Source organism: Portunus trituberculatus, chromosome 41, assembly GCF_017591435.1.
Source record: "Portunus trituberculatus isolate SZX2019 chromosome 41, ASM1759143v1, whole genome shotgun sequence".
NCBI lineage: Eukaryota > Metazoa > Arthropoda > Malacostraca > Decapoda > Portunidae > Portunus > Portunus trituberculatus.
The window spans coordinates 21,397,854-21,425,820 of NC_059295.1; the positions used below are offsets into that span (position 1 = coordinate 21,397,854).

Genomic DNA, 27,967 nt, shown 5'->3' on the forward strand with positions numbered 1-27,967 from the left:
TATGTGTGTGTGTGTGTGTGTGTGTGTGTGTGTGTGTGTGTGTGTGTGTGTGTGTGTGTGTGTGTGTGTACGTATTTAGTCATGGCCAACAAGATTCTTTATATAACGGTGCATCATACCATAGTCCATTGTCACTGATCTTTGACCAGATTGGTTTTGTTGATGATGGCTTTGGGACGGCAGAGACGATGTTATGTCATCTGATTCCTTAGCCTGATCCTTTTCTTTATTTTCAGTACTCTTCTTTGCCTCTTCTTTCTTCTCAGGCTAATAAAGATAAAAAGATTTATTCTGAATATGAATGCAATTTTTGAAAATCTTATTTCTAGATGAACTACCAGTTAAACTTTGTTGCATAGCTCATGCAAATGAAAAGCTTGAGTGCAATGATAAAGAAATGGCACAATGAGGGATGCAAGAATATGCCTCGCCACAAACACAGTGGTGGACTAGACTGGCCCAAAATGTTTAACACCTTATATGATATCATCATGAGACAGTTGAAAATATGTATATTCTCAACTCAACAAAACAATGAAAATGTATGCCATATTTCACAGCTTACAAAACACTGCATCTTGGAAGATGCACCCTAATATTGGAGAAATAAAAAAAAATAAATAAATAAAAATAAAAATCATATTTCACGGCATAAGAATAAGCAAACCTTATGCTTCGAGCATAGGAGACAACACATCAACACACCAGATCCAAATGCAGCTGATCCAAAGGCTTGTGGGTCTTTGGAAATAAGTCATTGTAACATCAAGATCAAGAATGGAATGGCTCCCACCACCATCAGCCACACAATATTCAACAGGGGTTTGGTTACATTTGGACTTGTGGCTTGGCTCCAGGAAGGTTTGTGGTATTGGAAATACTTGCAGTAAGTAAGTACTGAGGTTATATCATATAAAAGACTAAATTAAATAATTACTTAAGTTAACTTCACAATGTACTGACAACATACAAATCCACATCCCTATCAGTTGAGCCAACACAGTAATCGGTCAAGCTCACTTCAGCCTGCATGTTGCTGACACAATACAACATTCACCTTAAAAGACGCACAAGTATTTTTCATGGTATTTTTTAAGGAAAATGTGTGCCTTGTAAGCCGAAAAATATGGTATAAGTATTTTTGGGCATAGTTGTAGTGAAGCACATTCTCACATTCCTCAACATGTCATTTCTTCACCAACACACTCACACTACTCTAGCTGATCACACTGAGATGCTTCAATGGAATCACATCCAACAGTAACCAGTCTTGACAGGTTCCACTGTCAAGACAAGGCACACATGCTTAATCTTTCAGATTCATATTCATTGCTAGACCAGTGTAAGACCATCAATATGTGGCCCCTTCCTAGGAGATCACAGGGCCACATAATTCTTTATCCACTAACAACTGCTAACCATTCAATAATATAATAGTATGATATATTGAGATAATACTCCAGCTTTAAGGAAAAGGATATTACAATCTTGAGTCAATCTTATAAAAAGATACATAAAGAAATAAGTTTACACATAGACACTTACTTCACTAGGGAGAAAACGCTGAAGATTGGCGGGAATGGAGGATAGGGTATGTGATGGAACATTTTGAGCAAGAAGGCTGACCAGTTGCTTGAGATTTCCACGTTCCAACTCAAGCCACCTGACTCGTACCTCCAAATGATGCTGACTCTGTTGCAGACTCTTTAAAAAAAATAAGTGAATAAATAAATAAATAAAATTGTATATTTTGATAGGAGTACTGCATATAAATACTGCAGACATAAACACAGGGCGTAACATGATTTTCTGCGGATATTGCTGGAGGCAACAGTACAGGTTATTCTAAGTAGAAAATGTTTTCTACAAATATGCATTTTGAGGTCTTGTTTTGCCATGAGGTTATCAATTCCACTGAAATTTTCAGACACAAAAGGGATGTAAGATTAAAACTAATACCTGATTAGAGGCTTCCAATGCGTGTTGCTGAGAATTAGAATGATGAAGTTGTTCCAAAAGGTCCAAGTTTTGCCGCTTAAGGTTTTTATTGGCTTCTTTTAACTTGTTGAATTCTGCACTGTTTAATGGAGACAGTGCTGCTTCTTCTTGTAAAACATGGTACTCAACCTCATATGCCTGTAACTCTCTGCTCAATGAACAATCACAGGCCTGTAAAGGATATAAGCAGAAATCTAATTATTTCTTAATAGTGTACAGAAAATAATATAAGATGACTGTGAACTGTGCTTGTCATAGAAATTTAGAAGTGCAACAAATTTTGCAACAAAGATGCATGACATTCAACTTACCTGAGAGATGATGTTTCCTATTTGATTAGGATGGAGTGCAGACATTGAAGTCTTCATATACTCCATGATTTGTTCAAAGGAGTCACATGCCAAGAGAGCTTCCTCATGGGTCTTCAGCAGCACTAAGGCCACACAAAACACTGCTTCCATTCCATCCATAAACAAAAGGTCTACAAGACACAAAAATGCACAAAACATATTTGACCATCATACAAATCTCTGGTGCCAGAAAAATACCTCAATTAATAAATCAATAGTCTATGACAAAAATCAAAGACTAATACTATATATATATATATATATATATATATATATATATATATAGAGAGAGAGAGAGAGAGAGAGAGAGAGAGAGAGAGAGAGAGAGAGAGAGAGAGAGAGAGAGAATTGAGATTTTTTTTTCTAATACCTTTTTATATCTATTATCTAAAAAATAAGATTAAGTACAAAAAAGTTACATGAGGTCAATTAGCAAAACTGCTTACTGAGTATACCACATACTGCATCAGACTCACCAAATACTCTGCTCACAAAGGTCAATGAGAACTGTGATGCAAACAGTGTTAAGAACCAAGGAGCTGCAAACAGTTGTGGTGTAACTTCATTATCTTCAAAATGATCATGTAATCTCTTCAGTTTATCTCGTAGCAGCCGAGACAACTGATACATTTGTACCTGGACATTAGGAAATATATAATTACATATGAATATTAAATACTATTATAATTCATTTCATAAATTTCAACATCATAGAATATTATAATGTCATGTCATAATGTCAAATTCATGCTGTCTTGTCGAAAGTAAAATCTAACCTCCCTGTTCATGACAGCTTTCTTAATAAGAGGACCACAGCAGATGTCTCCATTTATTCCTGTCCAAGCATCTCATAGTACATTTGAACATTACTGTTGTGATGCTTCTCTAGTTCTCAAATATTATAACAATCATATCCTTCCCTTTACAAGGAATGGTTATTTTTTACATCCATAAAATGCAATCCATTCTTGTATACACTTATCATCTTGCCATCATCCACTCTTCAGGTGCCTAAATGATGTCATGGTGTGTCTCTCATCGTTACTTGTTCCTTCTTATATATATCAAACCTTCAATAAAACACTTACATTAATCTCATCAACGACTCACTCTGCACACCTCACAGACACTTTTCAAATAATTTACTGACATTGCTTGGATCTTTGACCTTGTCTATCACAATTTTGAGGAAGCAGAGGTTAAAATTATTCGGATTTGAAAAATAAATAAATTAATTAATAAACAACCATTGAAAGTTAATTTAGCATAGTTGAAGATACAGTGTTATAAAATATAAATGTTACCATAGTTCAAGATAACACTACAAGTAGGAAAATCATAATATCTCTATAGGCAATTGTTTTCATGATAGACTTCCAAAGACTTCTCAACATAGAAGTGCTTATTTACTCACCTGAAGACCAATCAAATCTGATCTATATTGTTGCCGACACCCCATAATAAACATCAAATGTTTCAATAAGTTATATGCGACCTCTTCTTCAACCTGAAAAGTATTACAAAAGGTAAATGACAACTTTAATAATCACTGTATCCCTCTTACATATACATATAATGATCTTAATTCTGTAAAGCTTCTAAAGATGGTATACTATGATTTTTTCATAATGGCATGTATTTGCTATTTCAAACACCTACTTTCAGGATTGATAGATATCAAAACTTTATAACTGTATGTCTTTCTTTCACTGTCCTTATTACATTTTTCTTTTCCTTTTCTTTTCTATACATGGATCTTTCTTGCTAATAAAAATGTAAGAATTCACCATTTGCATTATTCTCTTTCTTCTGTAAGATTTTGATATTTACCTATTAAAAATCCATGAGTTAACAAGTGGCTTTAGCTAAAAACAAGGGTAGGATGACTACTCCAACAAGTAGGAATCATTTGTACAGAGTATACATAAAAATGTAAAAGTAATCAAGCCTGACATGTTAATTTCCTGTACAGAACAAGTTAACACAGGCTTTGTCCAGCCCAACCAACCTGTATCAACATCCAAGTCCAATATGTTATCAATCAGACCATAAATAATTGCCCAAGGCCTTCACTGCCCTTTCAATACACTTATTCCTCCTGAAGTGAACAAATATTCTGGAGAATATGTATTCCTAATTTGGAGAAAAGACAACAGGATCTTATGTCCTAATCTAGCAGGCTTTCATCAGGTAAATTATACTGATCCAAGAAAACTTGATAACTATATTTCAAGACTAAGAAGATGGCACTTATTGCAATCATGATCAGCCACATCATCAAACAAGAATGTTTGAACTTATAGTCCGACTCAAATATAAAGGCCGCTGAGGGGGGAGACCTAACGGGGATTCCCCGGCTACGGCATCGCCAAGCATCGTAGCACATGTTTCGATCTCATTATTAACTTTTCAAGGTTGGACATGGGTGAGGTCAACCTCCCTGACCGCTGATAAACCCCAGGTCAAATCGAGTCACTCCTCCCCTCCCTGTCGCTCAGGATGGAAGGTGAATATCTCGTCCGCGCTACTCGCCATCGCAACCTTCATAGTCAAGAGAAATTAATCATTTACAGCGTCAAGAAGTTCTGCTTAGAGGATTCTTTTATTATCAATGTGGAGGACACTTCTGACAAAGAACTGTCTGATTAAATAGCTGAGAGAGGATTATGCCTACAGGGTAAAACCTCTATAAAAAAAAAAAAAAAAATGCACCTTAACTCTTACCTCATGGGTGGTGTGGAAAAAGAGTCAAATAAAACAACAAAAAAGTAAGTGTGTGTGTGTGTGTGTGTGTGTGTGTGTGTGTGTGTGTGTGTGTGTGTGTGTGTGTGTGTGTGTGTGTGTGTGTGTGTGTGTGGCGCGTCACAGGAGAACCAATACGTAAACTGTTGAAAGACTCGCGCAAGCAGGATTACACACACACCCACACACACACACACGTGCATGAGGGAACTATATAGTAATAAGAAACAGGAGGAAGTAGTAACAAGCCACAGAGAGAGAGAGAGAGAGAGAGAGAGAGAGAGAGAGAGAGAGAGAGAGAGAGAGAGAGAGAGAGAGAGAGAGAGAGAGAGAGAGAGAGAGAGAGAGAGAGAGAGAGAGAGAGAGAGAGAGAGAGAGAGACGGGCGTTTCTCCACACTTCAGTGTTAATCCTATAATTGGGGCTGCGACGTTTGGCAACGCCGCAATCAGGGAATCCCCGATAGGTCCCCGTCAGAGGCCATCATATTTGTGTCGGACTATAGTTTGAAATTCCACTTTTGCATAAAATCATATAATCGTCCTACTGCTAATACTGTTTGTAAGAAAAATTGAAGATTATTATTAAGTAAGGAGCTGTCGTGGTACAGTGGAACCATTTGGGGTCAAAAGGATCTCCAAGTGCACGTTCAAATCCTGTCCACGGTCCAAGTGTAGGTAGGGCTTCCTTACTCCCGGTAACAGTTCCCTAAAGGGTGGGCTTTTAGATAGAAGGTACCCAAAAAGTACCTCCTTTAGCCCATAAATTCCCATGAAGTAGCCCATAAATTCCCATGAAGAAGCCCACATGGTATATACAGTAATACTCCGCTTAACGAACGTTCGTCTAACAAATTTCCAGTTTAACGTACTATATAAAGTTAGACCAAAAAGTCCACATAACGTACAACCACATCCGTTTTAGCGAATTTTCTGGGTTTGAATTTGCCAGGTGAGGGACAGAACGCAGCAGCTTCGCTGTGATTGGCTGGCTCCCCGCCTCTGTCTCTAGCGCTCCTGGAGCTGGATCCAAGATTCTTTAACAACATCAGAACAACCTCCTGCCGCGAAATGGCTTCCATAAACACTTGGAGGGACAGTGACAAGGTTGCTATTAAGTTGCTCTGAGGTTGCTGGGAACACCACCTCTGGAGGTGGTGTTACTGTCTTATATATGCATTTATGTTCACAAAACAACATTTCTATTAGCTTTTTACAAACCTTGCCCCCAAGAAAAGATTGTTTTGTAATGCATAAAGTGAAATCTTACATGGAATACCAAAAAATAAAGCAGAGATGAGATGGCCACAGACTGCGGAGACTCATGGCGACTCGGCCACTTCTTCTTCTTCTTCTTCTTCTTGTGACCCTTTTAGCCTGCGTGTTGTCTTTCACCACTATATTAAATTTGTTTCCACTCCTCTATTGCCTGTTATAATGGATATCATATCATAGTATTCATATATGCTCATGCCATGAGGATAACCTTGACTCTGTGGCACTGAGTGATAGTGAATTACTAATGAAATACCACGGTATTTCATTAGTAATATCGTGGTGAAAGACAACACGCAGGCTAAAAGGGTCACAAGAAGAAGAAGAAGCGGCCGAGTCGCCATGAGTCTCCGCTTCGTCTGTGGCCGATCTCATCTCCGCTTTATTTCTTAGTATTCCATGTAAGATTTCACTTTATGCATTACAAAACAATCCTTTTTTGGGGGACAAGGTTTGTAAAAAGCTAATAGAAAAATATATAATTTTTTTTTAACCCATGTGGTATGTTGGGGACCAGCACAGAACGCATCCCCCCTATTTCCATTATTTCCTATGGGAAAATTACGTCCGCTTTACGAATTTCCGCTCTACGAACAGCTTTGACATCCCCTATCCTGTTCGTTAAGCGGAGTATTCCTGTATACAAAAAATAAATAAATGAAATAAAGTTTAAAACAAACACTATATAATAGAGTAACTCACATGAAGAAGTAAGACTCCACCAACAAAGCTCAAGCCTTGGCAGTATCCAACATCCTTGTCCAGAAGCGAATATGCTTTCAGCACATTGAATAAAGCCAACTGTCCTGGACCAAGTGTTTGCATGTAATACGGGTGTGTAGGAAAAGTACGACCTGAAAGGATACATAAATCATGAAAATTATATGTGTTTTTACCTAGTTGTATTTACCTAGTTGTAGTTTTACAGGGCCTGGGCTTTACGCTCGTGTGGTCTTGTCTCCATATCTACACTTATCTAAATTTCTTTAAAACTATCGACACTCATTGCTGACACCACTTCTTCAGTCAAACTGTTCCATGTCTCAACATATCTTTGTGGGAAACTATATTTTTAACATCTCTCAGACATCTTCCCTTCCTCAGTCTTTTACTATGAGATCTTGTGCTTTGAATGTCATATTCCTCTCTCAGGATCAGTTTCTCTTTATCCACTTGATCCATTCCATTCATCAATTTATAAACTTGTATCAGATCCCCTCTCTCCCTTCTGTGTGTATTTCCCTAATTTACCTAGTTGTATTATACAGAGTTCGAGCGGGGCTCATAGTATCCTGTCTCCATATCTCCATTTATCTAGTTTTTCTTTAAAGTTATGCATACTATGTGCAGTGTGTGTGTGTGTGTGTGTGTGTGTGTGTGTGTGTGTGTGTGTGTGTGTGTGTGTGTGTGTGTGTGTGTGTGTGTGTGTGTGTGTGTGTGTGTGTGTTGGAAGTGTGTGTTGGAAACTCATTTTCAAAATATTCAATATGAGATCTCATACTAGTAAATACATGTAAGAGATGTACATAATTATCAACAAACATAAAATGATTTGTTGATTACTGTATGGATTGCATATAGATCATAACAATCTGCTACTTACCCAAGTCAATAAGAATAGCATGATGTTGTGATGTGAGCTCCTTGATCATATTCTCATAAGGTGTGTTGTATCCGGGGAACTCAGGTTCCTTCTTGGCATTTCTGGATAAATACTGATACATGAGCAATTGCCATACATCTCCTCGCAATGATTTGGGCACACCTGGAATTGAGAAATTATTTTCAAATTAATAAATAGAAAATTTTGAAACTATCTTCCTACAGAAACAATTCAATTCCAAGGATTATGCAATATCTTTATTTAATCAAACATCCCAGGTGTTTCTGAGATCCCAGCTGAACACAAAGGCAAATCAAAGGACAAAATCAGGGAGGTGAATGGAAACAGGTTAACATGGCCCCCCACAGCACAAACAATGGAGGCATGACAACGAATTCAATTTAAAAATGTATGTTGGTACTATCGTTTTTTAAGTGCTGAGGCCACTACTCACATATGGGACAAAGCCTAAGCTATGTGTGATTCATGCTACAATTGAAACAAATATTTTTACAGTTTTGATAAAACTGTGTATCTCTTAACAAAATCTGTCATGTGAAGGTTACACAAAGTCAACTGTCAAAAGAATGTTTTAGAATGTTATATTAACATTCTTACAAAGAGAACTAAAATGGACAGGAAGACTGATGTGGCTTTAGTAACTGTACAAGTTTTAATGATGGAGGTTAACAATAACACTTGCCTTGTTTGATACCACTGTGAAGGATATTGGAATCTATCCTAGCTGAGGGTCTGGTTAACATAAGCTGCCAAGCTTGTACTGCTTCTATATGAATCTCATCTTCTTCATAATTTAATCGCACACGCTGCATTGCCACTTGTTGCTGGTGAGCTGCAGAGAGACATAAGAAAACAACATAATACTAATTTTGAGTGATTCATACATAGATGTCATGAATAAGAAAAATATCTTGATTTTCTGTTTTATGGTGGGAGGTGCAAAGTCAATTTGCGTTGGTTGTACATATATAAGCATTTCTATGAACACACACATATACACTAACCATGAATATATATATATATATATATATATATATATATATATATATATATATATATATATATATATATATATATATATATATATATATATATATATATATATATATATATATATATATATATATATATATATATATATATATATATATATATATATATATATATATATATATATATATATATATATATATATATATATATATATATATATATATATATATATATATATATATATATATATATATATATATATATATATATATATATATATATATATATATATATATATATATATATATATATATATATATATATATATATATATATATATATATATATATATATATATATATATATATATATATATATATATATATATATATATATATATATATATATATATATATATATATATATATATATATATATATATATATATATATATATATATATATATATATATATATATATATATATATATATATATATATATATATATATATATATATATATATATATATATATATATATATATATATATATATATATATATATATATATATATATATATATATATATATATATATATATATATATATATATATATATATATATATATATATATATATATATATATATATATATATATATATATATATATATATATATATATATATATATATATATATATATATATATATATATATATATATATATATATATATATATATATATATATATATATATATATATATATATATATATATATATATATATACACTTGATGAAATGCAAGATACATGAACATACATTAAAAGAGAGAGAGAGAGAGAGAGAGAGAGAGAGAGAGAGAGAGAGAGAGAGAGAGAGAGAGAGAGAGAGAGAGAGAGAGAGAGAGAGAGAGAGAGAGAGAGAGAGAGAGAGAGAGAGAGAACTCTGAATTAAAGTAGTTTTCCTTTTACCTCTTAGACGCTGATTCTCCCTCTCAAAACGATTGAGAAGGATCTGCTGAAATACAGCCTTCTTCCATATAATCTTCAGTTGCTGCTTTGATTTCTTACTTGGGTAGGAAGATGATTCAATGGTCCGGCTTCCTAACGGGTCTAAGGAATCTTAAAAACGTTTTACAATCATATGTTAACAAAAGAGCATAAAAACGTTTTACAATCATATGTTAACAAAAGAGCATTTTGTTACACTTACCAGATGATTTACAATCAAATTATAAAAACATCAAGCTATCATTTATTCCATGACAGTTTAGAATACAAAAAAGAATCATAGATTTTACCAATTCTCTTAGGAGGAGACACTACTTTTTGAAGGATGGCATGTCTGAAAGACATTGACTTAGGCACCGATTTGCCATCTCCTGAGTTTTCTTCCTCCTGGGTGTTTCGTGGAGTTGGAGAGCCAACCTTGAGGAAACTGAAGAGAAGTAATATATATATATATTATATATATATACAGGCAAGCCCCACTTAACGAAGGGGTTACGTTCCTAAAAAACACTTCGTTAAGCGAAACTTCGTTAAGCGAACCGATTATAACAAGTTTGACCCCTGACTTGAACTTCCATTGAGAGTAAGCAAAGCGAGAGTGCATCATAGTACAGTGAAAGGTTTAATGAAAGTAAAAATTATGAAGTTAAACATTAAGGTAGTTTAATTTATTATAATGTACACTAATGTATGTATGTACGTAACTTTATAATGTAGATGATCTTAACTTTATGAAGGGAGGGAGAGTGAAACGGGAAAGACACTAACCGGCAACCTGTGGAATGTAAACAAAGTGCGCATCATGGTACCGCATACAAAACTTATGTACCACATTTCCACAAGGCTTTCCATTTTATCCATTGTAGAGTCACGAGTTCAGGTGGTTCTTTTAGCTTTCAAGGAAGATACGGTCTCACCAGCCTTCTTAATAGAGTCTGCTGACTTGAAAATAGTAGACAGTAGATGGAGTCAAGATGGTGGCGAGCAATGTTATTAGTTTTCTGGCCTCTCTCTGTCTGTGAATAATACCCAGCTTCACTTGAGAGTAAGACACTTCCTGGTCTTCTTAGGAACGTTAGGCCACATTGCAGGGCGTTTTGGTGGTAAGTTGAACTAGGGAAGATGAGCTGCTGGTGACACTGTTATGTTTTGACTGGGGAGTGAGTGGTGCGCGTGATCTTGATCTTGATCTTGATGCTACAGGTGACGCAGAATTTCTTCTGAGTCAGGCCTTTGTATCGGCAGTGCCTGTGTTGTCCATGAGAGGCTTGATCTTGATCTTTATTCTACAGGTGTCTCAGGATTTCTCCTGAGGCAGGCCTTAGTACCAGCAGCTCCTGGTGTATTCAAAAGCCTGTCAGCTTGCATGATACGGTGGGGCTTTCAAATTTGGAAAAAATTACCTGGATAAAACTTCGTTAAAGCGAGTTTGGTGTTCGTTAAACGAGCAGATGGTAGTAAAATGAAACCTTCATTGTAGCGAAATTTCGTTGTGTGAACCTTCGTTAAACGAGGGTTGCCTGTATATATATATATATATATATATATATATATATATATATATATATATATATATATATATATATATATATATATATATATATATATATATATATATATATATATATATATATATATATATATATATATATATATATATATACACTCACACACACACACACACACACACACACAGAGTTATTGCAAGACTAGAAAACAGAGACAGATGGGTGGACACAGTATACCTGGATTTAAAAAAGGCTTTTGATAAAGTCCCTCATGGAAGACTACTTTGGTAACTAGAGAACATTGGACTGCGAGGAACTTTGCTAAAATGGGCAAGAGATTATTTGAAGGATAGGGAGATGAGAACTGTGATCAGATATACATACTCATCTTGGATTAAAGTAGCAAGCAGAGTGCCACAAGGGTCAGTGTTTGCACCCATTATGTTTCAGATTTATGTAAACGACATTCAAATTGAGGTAAACAGTTATACTAATTTATTTGCTGATGATGCAAAGCTGCTAAGAGTTATCAAAACCAGGGAGGACTGTCTGCTGTTACAGGAAGATATAAACAAGATCTATGAATGGAGTAGGAAGTGGAAATTGGAGTTTAATGCCAAGAAATGTCACATAATGGAACTAGGAAAGATAAAAAAAAAGACCGGTATGGAACTATTTGATGGGAGAGGAACAAATAATGAAGACTAAAGAGGAAAAAGATCTGGGAGTGATTATACAGGAAAATCTGAGCCCCGAAAAACACATAAGCAAGATATGTGGATTATCATATAAAATGTCTAATATAAGAGTGGCATTTCAATACATGGACAAAGATATGATACATCCAAAGGTGGAATATGCAGCAGTGGTGTGCTCTCCGAGCTCTAACAAGGATATAAGATTAGAAAGGATACGGAAGATTGCTACAAAGATGGTGCCAGAACTAAAGGACCTAACATATGAAGAATGACTGAAGGAAATGGGACTAACAACCTTACAAGATAGAAGAGAACGAGGGGACCTCGTAACAATGTACAAGATAGTCATGGCATTGAAAAGATAGACAAGGAAGACCTGGTGCTAGTGACAGAAGAAGATCAGAAGGACAAGAGGACATGTAAAGAAGATCAGGATGAGGCAGTGTGTGTGAAGGATATTTGAAAAAACAGTTTTCCACACAGAACAGTGGAGAAGTGGAATGCATTCAATAATGAAGTTGTTACAGCAAGTAATGTGCAAACTTTAAGGAAAAATTAGATAAATGGAGACATGGAGACAGAACACTATGAGCCCCACTCGAACCCTGTACAATACAACTAGGTAAATACATACACAAACACACTGAATGAGACACCTCTCACTTTCATAATCCTTTATAAAGGTGTTAGACTTCACTAATTTCTTAACTAATCATAAAAGGGTTAGACAAGAATTTAAAAATTGTTTAAAACTCTTTTTAAACAGTCTGAAAATTGGCAAACAGGTATACTTCTAAGAATACACACATGTTTCTTTTGGGTGACACTTGAGAGCCACTTGTTGATTCAGTTTTGTCTAACAGAGTAGACTCAATTTTGCTTGACACAACCTTTTGCTTGGCTGCTGCACGCCTGGCCATGAACTCCCGCCTCATGCTGTCACCACCTGCTGAGCTCACTGTAGAGGAGCGTGGCCGGTGACCAAGTGGAGAATCACTCAAGCCTTCCATTTTCACTCTAGGTGATGATGCAGGGATGGGATGTGTTTTTTCTACTGGATTCGTATTAAATCCAGAATTCTGTTCCTGTGGATAAAAATTAGTCAGCCTTTCTAATGATAAAGATATTTTCATATATCATGCATTAGATGTGAGATAACTGTCACATGGACATGTATCATCATGATTATAGTTTTCAATTTAACTGCTGCATCTCATTACTGTAAGTAATGTCTGAAGTAATAAAAACCAAGGACAATTTCAACATCATTCTTTATAGTAACATGTCAAATAGGATCAAATAACAATGTTTGAAACTTCATAAGAAGCTAGAAAAGAAATACATGGTTAAGCCAATAGCCATGACATTAATCACAATAGAGTACTTCTTTCTTTGAAAATATACCATATCAGTAGCTTAAATGAAGTCAGACTTACAATAATGAAACTCAGTCAGAAAGTATTAAGTGGTACCCAAACTCTTGAATCTGAAAATTTAATTCAATTTTAGCACATTTTTGGCAATGTATATGAAACTAGTCTATGACCTTAATTGGAGTGTTTTCTACTAACAGGGCATGTTATTCATCTCAGGATTTTAATCCACCATGCAAGTGATTTAGAAAGCAGGTAATATGTTATAATAAGCAAATATGAATGCATAATGAGTATAAACATTTAGAACATCATGCAACTAACAACTGAATAACTTATCTATTCAAGCTATATGGAATTATTTCATAAAGATAGTAGGATACACTAAAAACAAAATAAGACTGTTCAAACCTAAAATGTTACAATCACAAACAAGATACAAAATAAAATTCTAGTTTGCAGAAAAGTTACTTTTAAACCCATAGGACACATCTTTGGATAGCAGCAGATATCTCCACCTTTAGCTATAATTAAATACCTGCAGTTCCACACAATAATTTACCCACTGTTTTCAAGCAGAACACATGATACATATGAGTTAATACTATTTAGACTAGTTTGTATAAAAGAAGCTTTGCTCATACGGAGATTGACATCTATAGGCCAGACAGCCTCTTGCAGTTTCCCTCATTTTCTTATATTCTTAAATAACAAAAAAAATAATAATAATAATGCTCCCAAGCATGCCAGCAGTTACTCAGTATGATTTACCTCTTCAGCAGTGGTTTCCCTTTCAGAGCTTTCACTTTCTCTGCCATCTCTTTTCAGTAACTGATTAAATGAAGTTGTTAAACTTTTCTTAGCTCGACGTAGGGATGACTCCAGGTTACCACCCACCTGGTTGTCAGGTCTGGAGATAAGGAAGAGCTAAGTTCTTGAACCAAAACTGTAAAACAGTTCCTTAAGGTAACTTATATTGCTCTTAGTGACAATTATGGTACACTTGGTGAACTATGTATTTACAGTCATTATCACTAGTCTACGAGACTCCATTACAAGATAAACAAGCCACATTCCATAAAACAAAAGAGAAACTAACTTGACCCCCCCACCAGGCAGAGCAAGGTGGGTATGTGAAGCCTGTTTAGTTTCAAAGTGGGTTCTCAATAACATCATCAAAATATTATTCTGAATCTGTGCATCAGAGGCCTCTGCTCCCTCATATTTGGCAATCAAAATGCTCTTCTCTTCTTCAGGAAGACTTGAAATTCGTTTCATGATTGTAGTGTGTGCCTTTGCAGCAGCCATTCCTGAAAGTGAATAATTCAAACGCTTTGCTAAATACACATCAGACATTTATTTTGTTTCCCATTCAAATTATTGCATATATTGGAAGCAGTTTGGCTTTGAAATTAATTCATGTACAGATAAGTACACATACAGTGGATCCTGCATAACAAGACATGAATGCAATTTTCATGTTTGACTATGATTTCTTTTGTTGCCTCTATCAAGATTCTAACTGTTTCTCCTTTCACTTTCCTCTCAATAATTTTCTTCAGGTAGCTACACTATTTAAATTTCCCAATATTTAAAAGAGAAACAATTATTCAAGGTCCCTAGGTTGTATCACTAGCATCTCTAGAACATTCTCTTCTCAATACTTCTACTTCACACATTTCATATACTGTATTTTATTTTCTTTAATTCATGATGTCCTCTTGTCCCTTCATCATCTTTTAGCAGGAAGTCTACAATGTTCACATACTCTTGCTATTGTTAAGATTACAAAAAGTTCAATATCACAGTGGCAGTACCTTCACCAGTGATGCTTATCAGTGTGAGCCTGACACTGCCACAAGCACAGCTGAATGAAGTCAGAAAGATTATATATGAAAGCAGATTTTGATATAATAGTGACAACTTCACAAACTAATGGCACTCCCTTAAAATAAGTCATGTATACCTAGATTTATACACTAGTGAACAAGGTTTAACTAGAAGAGAAAAACTAAAGTAAAAGACATTTTAGAGTGACTAACAAACACATAAAAAGACTTGAGAGAGGAAAAACAAACTGTAACAGGCAACAAACAAAAAAATTTGATTGAAGTTGTGAGGAAATAGGAATTAAATTTAAAAGATGCACAAATTAGTATGTGGTAAGAGACTCACCCTCAACCTCTGCACAAAGCATGCTGAACCATCGCATGGGGCACTGATCACACAGCAAATTCTCTTGTTTTTCTCGTACCTGAGCCTCGTGCACAGCAGTGAAAGCCTTACTTAAAGCTACAGGAAGAATATGTAGCGGTTAGATTTCAGTGTTTTTACAAAATATCCAAATACCAAAAAATAAAAGATTCAATAGATTAACTTACATCAACAACTTAAATAATCTTATAACAGTTCTAACAACAACAAAAGACAAAAACGTTAGCTTTACCTTGCATTATTTCATCTGTCACGGTACTTATTTGGCACATGAAGACATATCCCACATAGCAAGGTATATCTCCATTTAGTTCCCGACAGATAAAGCCAAAGTGATCATTGTGTTTGATACCCTGCAGAAAAAATTAAAGTTTTATGTGTTGCGTTGTAATGATATTATCACAAAACCCAAATAAAAAATTTTATACAACAGTTGAATGTAAATAATTTTCACATGTCATTATTTTTTTCAATTTCAACACTTTCTCAAGATAACTTTATTTTAACAGTACAAGTTTAACACTTTATTGTAAGTGCTCTCTCTCTCTCTCTCTCTCTCTCTCTCTCTCTCTCTCTCTCTCATAATCATCTATATAGTTCAGTGGTTCCCATGGCAGCTTTGTCCATATGTCTCCACAAAATACCTCAAGTACATTTGTAAAGTAAAGGGCACAACACTAATCACTAATATGCAATCACATCTGCATTAATTTTTCTTGGTCCACATCATTAATTCTATGTATATTCATGAACAATTATATGGAATTCTATCAACCCTGGTAATCATAATTCATCTACCTTATACTTTTGCAACCCTATTTTACAATCCAATCCCATAGTAATCTCATTCTTCTAAATCTTCAGTTTTTCTTTTACCATTCCTTTCCAGACAATTGCTCTACTAAAACATAAGTATTACCTGTATTAACAACTTGCGACCTAACAAAGACTATTGTTTCTGAACAAAGATGATCACTATACCTTCTCAGTAACCCATTAATCTCTTTGCTATCGGCAGAAATGCAAGCAACTTATAAGTGACAGAAGATACTTGTGTAAATCAGCCAGTATAGTTAGCAACTAACATGTGAAATGCACAACTAGAATGGTTTCCTTTAACTTTTCACATTATTCTTTTCCAATCATTGAAAGTGACACTGCTAAGAAATTTAAATTTTCATATGGAAAAAGAGACTAAAAGATCAATAAAAACAGTAAACAAGATATAAAATCATATTGATACACTTACTTGGCAGCAATGAGCAATATCTTTGAAGTTTTTATTTAGCTGAACAGACTTCATTTCTGGATTAATAAGTTGGATTTCACTGCGGCCAATATGGAACAGCATTGTTCGATTGAAGTCATGGCTTAGCATCTGTAAATAAATATGTAATATTGTAACTTATTTTGCTTTTCTTTATTGATTTGTGGGATCTTTAATACCCTTTATCTGAGAACCTTAGCATAGTAACTTTTTTTACTGAAATGCATCCCATCTAGCATATAAGGTGGGTACTATCTAACAAATAACAAGTAGCATACTTGTGTGGTTAAGTAAAGCTTAGAAGGATACAGAATGTAAAGTACACAAGAGAAGGAAATGTAATGTAAATTTGATGAAAAATAACAAGAAAGGAAAAGTTATGTCTCCAGACATATTTTTGGTACATATGTTGATATATTGATCATAAAGTACCCAAAAAAAGATTGGTAAATGACAACAGTAGCAATTTTCTTACTTAGAATAAGTACATTTTTTCGAGGTTTAGAAAGAACAGTATACATGATAATGGTGATGAAAATCAAGCAAGTTATCAAATTAAGCTAAATGTCCATCTTCAACTGTCATAAATAAAAACAAAACAAAAAGGCAACATATCACAAGTCTGTCAATTGCACTTGTACCTTTCTTACCACAATATATTGTTCTGATCTCTATAACAGGCATACAAGTGCATGTACATCATGAGTTACAGGCGGTTCATGCTTTTGTTTCTTGTTTCCACAAAAGAGATCACTTAACCAAGTGATCACAAATGTAGGAGCTCTTGTGCAATTTTTACTACGGTCAAAATCATGTATACAATAAAACATTACAAACCAAATGAAATGTTTCATTTCATTATCCAGTTCACACGTAGAGCCCTATACAAAACATAAATAAACGAACCTTGAGCTCACACTCGCTAGTGCGGTGCAAACGGCTTCGACTGGTCATGCTGCCAATAGAACCCGCACGTGCCCTCATGCCTTGCTCCTGAACACAAGATGGCCTGAATCATGGAAGAAAACTAAATAAACCATAAAAGTCAATCCAATAGGTAATTTTTAATAAAAACAGTCATCATCACTTTCAACAGGTTGACTGTAAGTGTGCATGAATTAGCCTCGGTTCCTGAATCCAATATTTCACAAAAAAGGCAGCAAATGAGTTTGATACAAGAAAAATACTGGAGAAGTTAGCCAGGACACACAAAGCTCATTGAACAGACACAGGAACGAGGAGAAAGAGCTTAGGAAATGAGATTATGATTCTAGTAAAAGTTGGTAAAGTAAACTAGATAAAATGCACATATTCTATGACAAAAACAGGAGTTAGAGAGATAGGCTACAAAATGCATGCAGTTCAACAGGATGGTAATGGAAAAATGTGTAAGGAACATGTGATATACAAGAAAACAGACTTGACATTTTAAGCAGCAAATAAAACCTATTGTAACCAATATACTGAAACAATTTTGCTAAATCTTGGTACATGTCCATGACTGAGCTATTTAGATCCAAGGAAGATTTTCAAAATAAAGTTTTAGGGGAAATAAAAGCTTCAGTACCTAAAAGGAGACCAGAATTAATCAAATTATGCATGTCACAGGCACGTGAAACCAAGGGCACAAATAAGACCCTTGAAACGGAAAAAAAAAATTTGCTGAGAAAGAATAAATCAGAGTGAAGAGGGTTTTCAAAATACAGTATTTTTAATCCAAAATTGTGGCAGACAATGACAATTTTACCTTCTGAAAATCTGACTAGAGTCTCCACTGACTGTGCGAAGGCGCTGACGAAAAGGTTCCATCACAGGCAACTCAGTTTTACTGCTTCCTTCACTTTCTGAACCATCCTTTTTGACTTCAGAATCTAAAATACAAAATATTATAAATATTTCTACTCTATCTGTAGGCCTATCTGCTCTTTTCCATATACATATGACACAAAAGAAAGAATTAGAAATCACAATAGTGCAAAATTTGTCCTTTGAGCCAACACTGACTTACAGATGAGAGTCCTTGATGTAGAAAAGGCCACAACAATCAAAAGTGTGGGAACAATGAAATAGAATGCAAAAGAGTGAAAATTTTGGAGTGGTGGGATGGATGAGAAAGTATACACTGAAGCATTACCTATGCTGAAAGCGTGAAAAGTGATGTTTGAAAAAAAAAATGTAAATGTTAATAGGATAGATAGAAAAATAAGATAAAGGAGCACACATGTGAAAGATCTGTTAACAGAGATCAAGCACAGAAACAGGAGATGGAAGCTTTTCTACTGTAGCAACCACCTTGGGGAACACACGAAAATAGAAGGCATAAGAGAGATAGAGAGACTAGAATCTATTCACCAGTCTCAGGCCATTATTAAAAGAGGGTATCCACCAAGAAAAGAACCAATCCCTTTTATCATTTTAGAGAGAAGAAAATCATTAAGATCCATGTCCCCATAAATCCATTCAATTAATGATTTTTCAAAAAGTGCACCAAATACAATGGTAGTATTCTTCCTACCTGCCTACAGTGTGGAACAATAAAGAACAAAATTAATGAAATATTCACATCATACATAGATATTCATACTCAAAATGTATACATGAATTAAGAATTCCTAACCTTCCATTCCTGTTGAAAATACAAAATCTAAATTTCTCTCTTGTAGCTGTTCACTGATGGATGAATTGCTCTGCCCAGCCAAGGATTCAAACCTGAGACCTCTCACCCATAAGTTCAGATTATGGGGTTATCTCTATCAAGAGCATTCCTTACTGAAGATAGATCTCTTACAGACTGGATGCCACTGTATGTGATATGTAAAAGTAAAAAATAAAGATATAAGAAATTATAAAGTTTACCTTCCAATTTCTTGGATTGTTCTTCAGGAACACTGCAAGACCTGAGGTAGGTGATCATTTCAGATGATGATAAACTGGAACTAGGTAAAAGAAATGAAGTTTGCTCAGTTGAGGAAGAGTTGCTAGGTGCATCAGATGACTGATTAGAAGCTTTCAGAGATGATAAGGATCCTTGGTTCTCTTCAGTACTGGACCAAAGAGTGAATCGAACTTTAGGATGCTTTTGTGATTCCTTATCTTGTTCTGGATTTGCTTGATTATCAATAGTCTCCTTTTCAACTTCCTGTAACAGTATTAAAAAAAGATTTTGCTAGAGTATATCAAACAAGTCAGAAAGAATTACAACAGAACATCTACTCGAGTGGAACCAAAAGGCAGAAAACAACACAAATTAGTTGCTGTATTCACAAGCCTCACTGCACAAGGTTTTCTTCTCTCTCTTATCTTTATTCTATCCAATTCCATAATGCAAGAGATAACCAACATTCTCAATCTCCATCCTTTCATTTGTAAACTCTAGAACTCCCTTATTTCATCTTCCCTATGACTTTCAAGACATTTCTCAGAGCAGTACTTGACCTTCCTTTAAGACTGTCATCTTCAGGGAGTGATACTTTCATTCTACTTTTATTTTGTTGTCCTAATCCAGAGCATCTCCTTCATGAAAAAATAAATAATAAAAACACAACATATGTTACTGGTGATATAATAGGAAACTACAGACCATACAAGTGGTATTTTGATACATGTCCACTTTGGAATAAGTCCATCTTGGAAAATACACCCTGTTCAGACGTGAAAAAATTTTAGATAGAACTTGCATGCTAAAGCTTGTATGGGTCATAATGAGGCATCAAACCCTTGTTTAGCTCTCTTGAGACAAAGTCACAACTGCCTATGACTCTCAACTTTTCTCAGCAAGGTAAAGAGAGGGTATATTTTTGTTTATTTCATTTAATTGTTTTTGTATTTATCATACTTGTTTTAAAAAAATACCAGTACATAAATCTATTAACTTCCTGTTTTACTTTTTTTCAAGACAATCTAATCCAAACATCATATCAACTAACTTTATCCCAAGTTTTGCTTCATTTAAACAATAAGCTACACCTGAATAAGACCATTTTCTCATGCTGAACATTCCATTTTTTTTTTCTGAACAAAGTGAATTCAGTACATTATGTCAGGGAGCACTATGCAGCAACTTGTATGAAATATTACCTTAGATATTTTGCGACTCCCAACACTACTGCCTGGTTCAGCCAATAGACTGGAGAAGGTAATGTTGGGAACAGACATGCCACTTCCTTCTTGTTGGAAGGTTATTGTTGCAGTGTTGGGTTGAGACCGAAAACCCTGTGAATAAAGTAAAAGATTCAAACCATTATGACAGTCAGCTTACTGCAACAAAACTAAATTGAAACTACTATATCAAATGAAACCTACAAGTTATCATTACAGTCAACTCAAGATTTACACGAGCTTGAATAACGAGATTTTTATTTAACGTGACCTAATATTTCAGGAGATATGATTAAATAACATGTTTTATTCAATTTAACGCGGGTTAACTCGACTCAAATCACTTCTTGTACACCCATGATGCTTCTAGTGAGAACTACACTGAAATTATCTCAACTGGATTTTTAAACAATGCCTTCTACCTTCATCAGTTGAAGGATACCGTCCAACAGAAATCGATCGATATTCTTAAGAGCAAATGCTTCCTTCCTGCGGGTCAGGAAGGCAATGATCAGGCAGGATTTGCCTTCATCATGAAGGTGAACCAAAACTCTTCGCATAAATTCTGCCAAAATACCTGTTATTATTAGTTATTTTTTGTGAACTAATTGATTTTTACAAAAATATATCATTCAAATACCTTACTCTACAAAATTTGAGATTAGAATGAAACCCAGGAACAAAAACACTGCCACTGCCAGCTTCAATCACCGCATTTCCATCTCACAATTTTCTATCAGAATTCTATTACTTTACGATCAGTTGTATGTCTATATTGCTTCATAAGTACCCATTTATGTAGATAGCTGCTGGATTGTCTTATTCCCATAGCCTGCACAGTTGAAGGAGGTGACGATTCTCTCCTGTGTTAATGCCACCTTATACAGCCATCTGTGCTTTTATCTAAAACTACTTTTTCCTGGCTCATCATCTATTAAAAAATCACACTTCAGCAGTAAAAGGGCAGGCTCTCTTCGTAAAATATCCCATGTTGCCAGTGGTGGAACGCTGAGGCAGCGTGGTCTGAACTACATGGCTCAATCAGCTGAGGTGATGGTAAAAAAACACTGCTACCAACTACCATCAAATTATACTCATGGTTTATTTTGTTAAACACATCAATAAATGTATGAATATGGGATAATATTCCTGGCATATAAAATTATATAACAAACCACATTGAATTAATAATTTTTCAATTTACTGGACACATGTTCCTTCTCACAGTCCTCATTCCTCAGTCTGGAGCTAACCCACATTGTGAGTGGATCGCTTCTCAGCGTTTGCACCTGGTATCATATACTATAGTATCCAAGCATCCCTTAACCTCGTCACAGCATGACCAGTGAAAAATCAACAAAGTGATGGTGAATGTGAGAACATGATTTTGTTGTTAGTGACTCATAACTGTAACATACAAAAATGAGAACATGTGTTATTATTGTTTCCATGACCTAGTGATGCACTAATAGTTTTTGTTAAAGGTTTGAGTAACAATATCACCAAAATAGGAAGACTTTTTCAGTGGCCAGGAATCTAACCCTCCCTATTACCATTGTTTTCTATGGGACAATTACCTATGTCTGAATAATATGATGTCCAGGAACGTAATCCTTGTGTTAATCGAGAGTTGACTTACTTTTAATACCACATGATCTTAACATTATTCCCAAAATTATTACCATATTCATTACCATATCATGTTACTCACATCCCCTCCAGATGTATTTCGCTGCCGTGTTCTCTCACGAAGTTTAAAAGCTGATAAAGCTTCATCAATAAAACTGGGTGGCACCTTTGAGTGGGAAACCTTCACTCTCCCAACGAATAACACCTGAAATTTTCATCAAATATATGCAGAACTTTAATCAATGTTACCAAAAATGTAATTATAAAGTGATACATAGGAAGTGGTAAGGGAATTCAGAGTTTAGATCTAGGAAACCTTCAGGAACATTTACATAAACAGCTGCAGTAACTTGAAATATCAAGAATTTTTTAAATTATAGCTGCTTGATTACTGCAGACAAATAAATTCCAGATAACCAGCTGGATTTTTATAGCCAATATTAATAAATAAATAAAAGTAGTATATTGGAAGGAAATGAAATGCATAAAAACATTTACTACTTTCTTACACTTATGTTTTGCTTCAAAATGCCTCAATAATGAAGACGAAGACGAAGAGGAAGAAGAAGAAGAAGAAGAAGAAGAAGAAACACAATTAATTATTAAATTAGTCAAATACTAGTAATTTCTTCAAAATGAAGAAGTATTATTGACAAGAATGAACTAAACATATATGCCTGGTGAGTATTTTCACAACCTACGCAGAAACAGCACACATAATAATACATTCCTTACCTGCACACCTTTTCAATGATCAAGCTAGACAACAGAGAAAATAGCTATAACTTAGCAATTTTTTGAGATACCAAATGTAAAGTCCAACACATAACATAACATATCACTTTTCATTTATGAGTAAAAGCATGAAAGCAACAAAAAAGATTATTATTACAATAAGCTCATAAAAAATCATCAAAACTTACCTCAAAAAACTGAGATTCATTATGAACAAAAAGGTCTGGGAGTGAATTGAAGGAGCTGGAGACACATGGTTCAGGACATGGCTGGATTTCACGAGGTTGCTGACGTAAACACGCAAAGAAATTACGGACCTGAAAATGACATTATAAATACTTTTACTAAACTGAAGACATGCCAACATATTTGTTTCAGTTTTAGCAATGATTAGCTCATTTGTAAAGAATCAGTAGTCTTACAGACTGAACTTAGGACTTACGTGTTGTTCATCAGATGCTTGCATCAGATGGCACTGGTAATTTTGATCAAAAACATTTGCCGGTACAAGTTGATTGGGATCACTAGCACACACATACCCAGGAGCACCAGGCACAGGAGCCTGCTCTTTGTCAACAGGTTTGAGTGTATAGAGAAAACAAGTGTGATCAGCCTGTTCCATAACACACTTATGAATCTGCCGCACCGTATGGCTTAAAGTCACTATCCCTGATGCCATATTTCGCACTACAACATTGCCCCGAGTGATGTCAACCAACACCTGAAATCCACATTATAATCATTATTGTACACACAGTATATACAGAATGTAGCTTTCTTAGCTTCATCCATCCCAACTCCTCTCTGCATGACCACTCATTCTTCACCCATTTTCCCACCCAAGCTGGATATTATTGCTTTCTCTTTCATCCTTTCATTTATTAAGCAGTCATATTCTTAATACACACCTAACATTTCCCTCTACCAGGGAAAGTGACACACTACTCTGCTGAAAGGCTGTCTAATAAAACTAATTCTGGATAAATAGCATCCACATACATCGATAAAAAAAAAAAAAAAAAAAAATTAAAAATAAATAAAAAAACTATTTCAAACAACAAAACAATGCTAATAATCACAACTTCCCTGTTCTGCCTCCCTTCTCCACACTCAGTTCTGTTCAATGGTTAATTTAGCTATATACTGTATCTAAAAATATGCTCACTTCAGAAATAAAAATTGATTTGTATTAATCATGATATTTGTGAGAGAGGGATACATTATTATTCTATACAAAGAGGGATATAAAATTATTCAATTTTATAGAAATATGATTCTGGATAAATAATTGACTAATTTTTTGTATTATACCCAAGTAGACACTGTTATTCTTATAATCAATCTCATTATAATTTTCTTTACTATTCATTCTTACATCTTCTGATTTTTGTTGATTCTTGATCTCAGAGATGATCCAGGGCAACATGGGCTTGGAGTAATGGCGATCCACTTCAGTACTACCTCGGTACTTGAAGCAGAATTCCTGCCCTCCATCCCCACCTCCTTCTAGATTCTCCATCATGGTTCGTGGAAGCTTCAGGCACCTCACCAGAATATATAATTTTGTTGGTTTTCACGCTCTTCTCTCTTGTTTAAACCCATCTTTGTCCTGAAATAAAAAAATATGAATAACACCTCTGGACAATGATAATTTCATACTATGATAACATGCACTCATGATGGTTGGTTTCTTTGAATGATAGAAAAAAAATCAATTCAGCCAATCACAGCACTCTGAATTTTAATCAGTCTGAGGAAGATGTATGTGTGCACTGGATGCACTTCTTATCACATTCAATAATAGCCTGATATTCACAAGAATACTCTAGATTCCCTATTCTTTTTAACATGAACAGTGTTCAGCTGTGAATATAAAGTGCCATGGCAAATACATCTTGCGAGAAGGACAGAAAGGGAAGGTGAGGATGAAATATTCTGTTAGGACAGTAAGATTTTACTTTATAAACTATTCATGGCTAGGTTCAGTTTAGATAAGTTACATTTAGTTGCGTTAATTTAGGTTTAGGTTTACTTAAATTTAGTGGTAATGGTCCAGTATAACTATGCATCCTTATTTTAAGATTATTTCCTTCCTGATCTTCACACACATTGTGGTATTATTCTACTCTTACACCAACAACAACATGGCTTTTGTTACCCTTCTCATCTTTCAGTGCTTTTCATTCTGAGTAATTTGAACCCATACATACCCATCCTAATTGTTTATAATGTTGATAAAAATGTTTAAAAATTTATCAATCTTTGGGGAAAGCAAGTGAAACCCACCCCATGTGATGGACTGACAGGCACTGAGGAACACCATTACACATGTCCCTTCGTATGTGCGTATTGTCACATTATTTGTGCACACATGAAATGAATAGCGATGATTGGATCTTTTGCTTGGGCATGCAGCCACAGACCAATAAGAATAATACATAATGAATCTGGTCAATCAGAGCAGTTTGTGGAGAGAAGCAGCATATTTTAATTCAGTATATGGAAGATAACCGAACTGGCAGAGTGTTGCCTTGATCATATCCATTGCATCGCCAGATTTTATAAAAAGAAATATAATGCTGAGAAATATCAATTTCTCAGCACTGCCAGTCAGGTTAGGCTAGTTTGCTTTGGTTACATTTGTTTAATTGTGTTAGATAAAGTTAATTTTGTTCTGAGAAAGATATATCAGTGGTGCATTTTGCCTCAACTAGGTTAGGTTAGGTTAAGGTTAGTTAAACCAGATTCATTTAAAACAGGTCAAAACATAGCAGAAAAAAAAAAAAAATAGTTTTACTGCAAAATCATGTTTCCGTAAGAGACGGGGAAGTAAACTAAAAAAAAAAAATAAATAAAAAAAATAAACAAATAAAAATATATAAATAAATTAATAAATAAATATATATATATATATATATATATATATATATATATATATATATATATATATATATATATATATATATATACGGAACTGCGACAGAAATGAAGGGCAAATTCATTCAAAACAGGTCGAAGTCTAGCAGAAAAAAAATTATTTCATCCAGTAGTGACCTGTTGGTGCAACTGTAGAAATCTATCCACATTGTATACATATCACACTATAGAAGTTAGGTTGCAAAAATATATAAAAATAAACAAATAATTTAGCATAAAGTTAAATTCCTGTAAACTTTCCAATGCCAATATTTCGATGATTTCTCGTCGTTCTCGTCCTCCTACCCAAAAAACACCCGCTTACCCACATGCCCCACAAGTTTGTTTGATGGAAGGAGGAAGGGATGGGTTGGCGGGACGCGGACGTAGTATAAATAATTACCGCCATAAAATGTTTGCAATGACAATACCTAAAAGTATGGAGTTTGTAAACATGGCCTATGATCATAAATTTTTTTTTTTTTTTCCAACATGATCATGCAATAGTTACAGCTTCTAATTCTTTATGCCTGACTGTTACATGTACTAAACTGTTCAGCAAGTGAGCAGCAAGGTAATACCAATTCGCTTAGCAACCTGTGTACTGCGCGGGGCATATGCTGGTTGGTCACTATTGCCAAGGGAATACGCTATTTGTAGTTACCAACCTTGCTTGCTCTAGCAGTTACTCATATCTTCTCTCTAGTCTGTCGTCTTGACCCTTTTCAGACAGAAGATGCATCTGAAAGTAATAATTAGGTAGCAAATAGCGATGGCAGCCCGAGGCTGCCCGTTCCTCTGTCCACCACCACGGACTCTACTATATAGGTGTCTGTCTCACGCTGTGGTGATAACCTTGAAGCAAATTGTGTATTTTTCTAAATCGTAATTAACATAATTTATACCACATTACTTTTTTCAGATATATATACAGCTAGTCAAATTTAACCAGGACATTGTAAAATGTTTATGTTTAGTCATACGTAGTAAAGCTTACCGAGCACACGAGTTATGTAGGCTACCCACAATCGTAGGTTGCCATGCGCATCACATTGTCAGTTTAGGTAAATAAATATAGATCAATATTATGAATTATATATGACTTTAACAAATAAATTCTACTGTTAAGCGTCTGTGTATATAAAACATTTTTTATTCTCGTAACGTTTGTGTGTAATTCACCACGGTCACCCAGCCAGTCTTTCCCATATACGGAGCAAGCTCAGAACTCATAGACCGATCTTCGGGCAGGACTGAGACCACAACACACTCCACACACCGGGAAAGCGAGGCCACAACCCTTCGAGTTACATCCCGTAACTATTTACTGCTAGGTGAACAGAGGCTACACTTTAAGAGGCTTGCCCATGTGCCTCGCCGCTTCCCGGGATTCGAACCCAGGCCCTCTCGATTGTGAGCCGAGCGTGTTAACCACTACACTACGCGGTGTGTGTGTGTGTTGTAGTTTCACAGGGCCTGGGCTTTATGCTCGTGTGGCCCCGTCTCCATATCTACACTTATCCAATTTCTCTTTAAAAC

General features: G+C 35.0%; 1 protein-coding gene across 1 annotated transcript; it reads right to left on the minus strand.

The window, feature by feature from the left end:
* On the minus strand, window positions 1-27,286 carry LOC123516763 (TBC1 domain family member 1-like). The gene is made up of 26 exons (XM_045276402.1): window positions 27,097-27,286; window positions 24,888-25,121; window positions 23,955-24,233; window positions 23,701-23,829; window positions 22,860-22,982; window positions 21,128-21,262; window positions 19,907-20,189; window positions 18,798-18,921; window positions 17,957-18,059; window positions 17,033-17,161; window positions 16,016-16,136; window positions 15,745-15,861; window positions 14,669-14,879; window positions 14,341-14,479; window positions 13,004-13,281; window positions 10,281-10,417; window positions 9,952-10,101; window positions 8,670-8,819; window positions 7,967-8,128; window positions 7,066-7,217; window positions 3,763-3,855; window positions 2,825-2,984; window positions 2,310-2,479; window positions 1,960-2,169; window positions 1,546-1,704; window positions 1-267 (listed from the first exon to the last, which is right to left on the minus strand). Exons 2-26 carry the CDS (start codon window positions 25,032-25,034, stop codon window positions 76-78), a joined length of 4,053 nt encoding a protein of 1,350 aa, XP_045132337.1. The 5' UTR covers window positions 25,035-25,121; window positions 27,097-27,286; the 3' UTR covers window positions 1-75.
* Window positions 27,287-27,967: the final 681 nt, after the last annotated feature.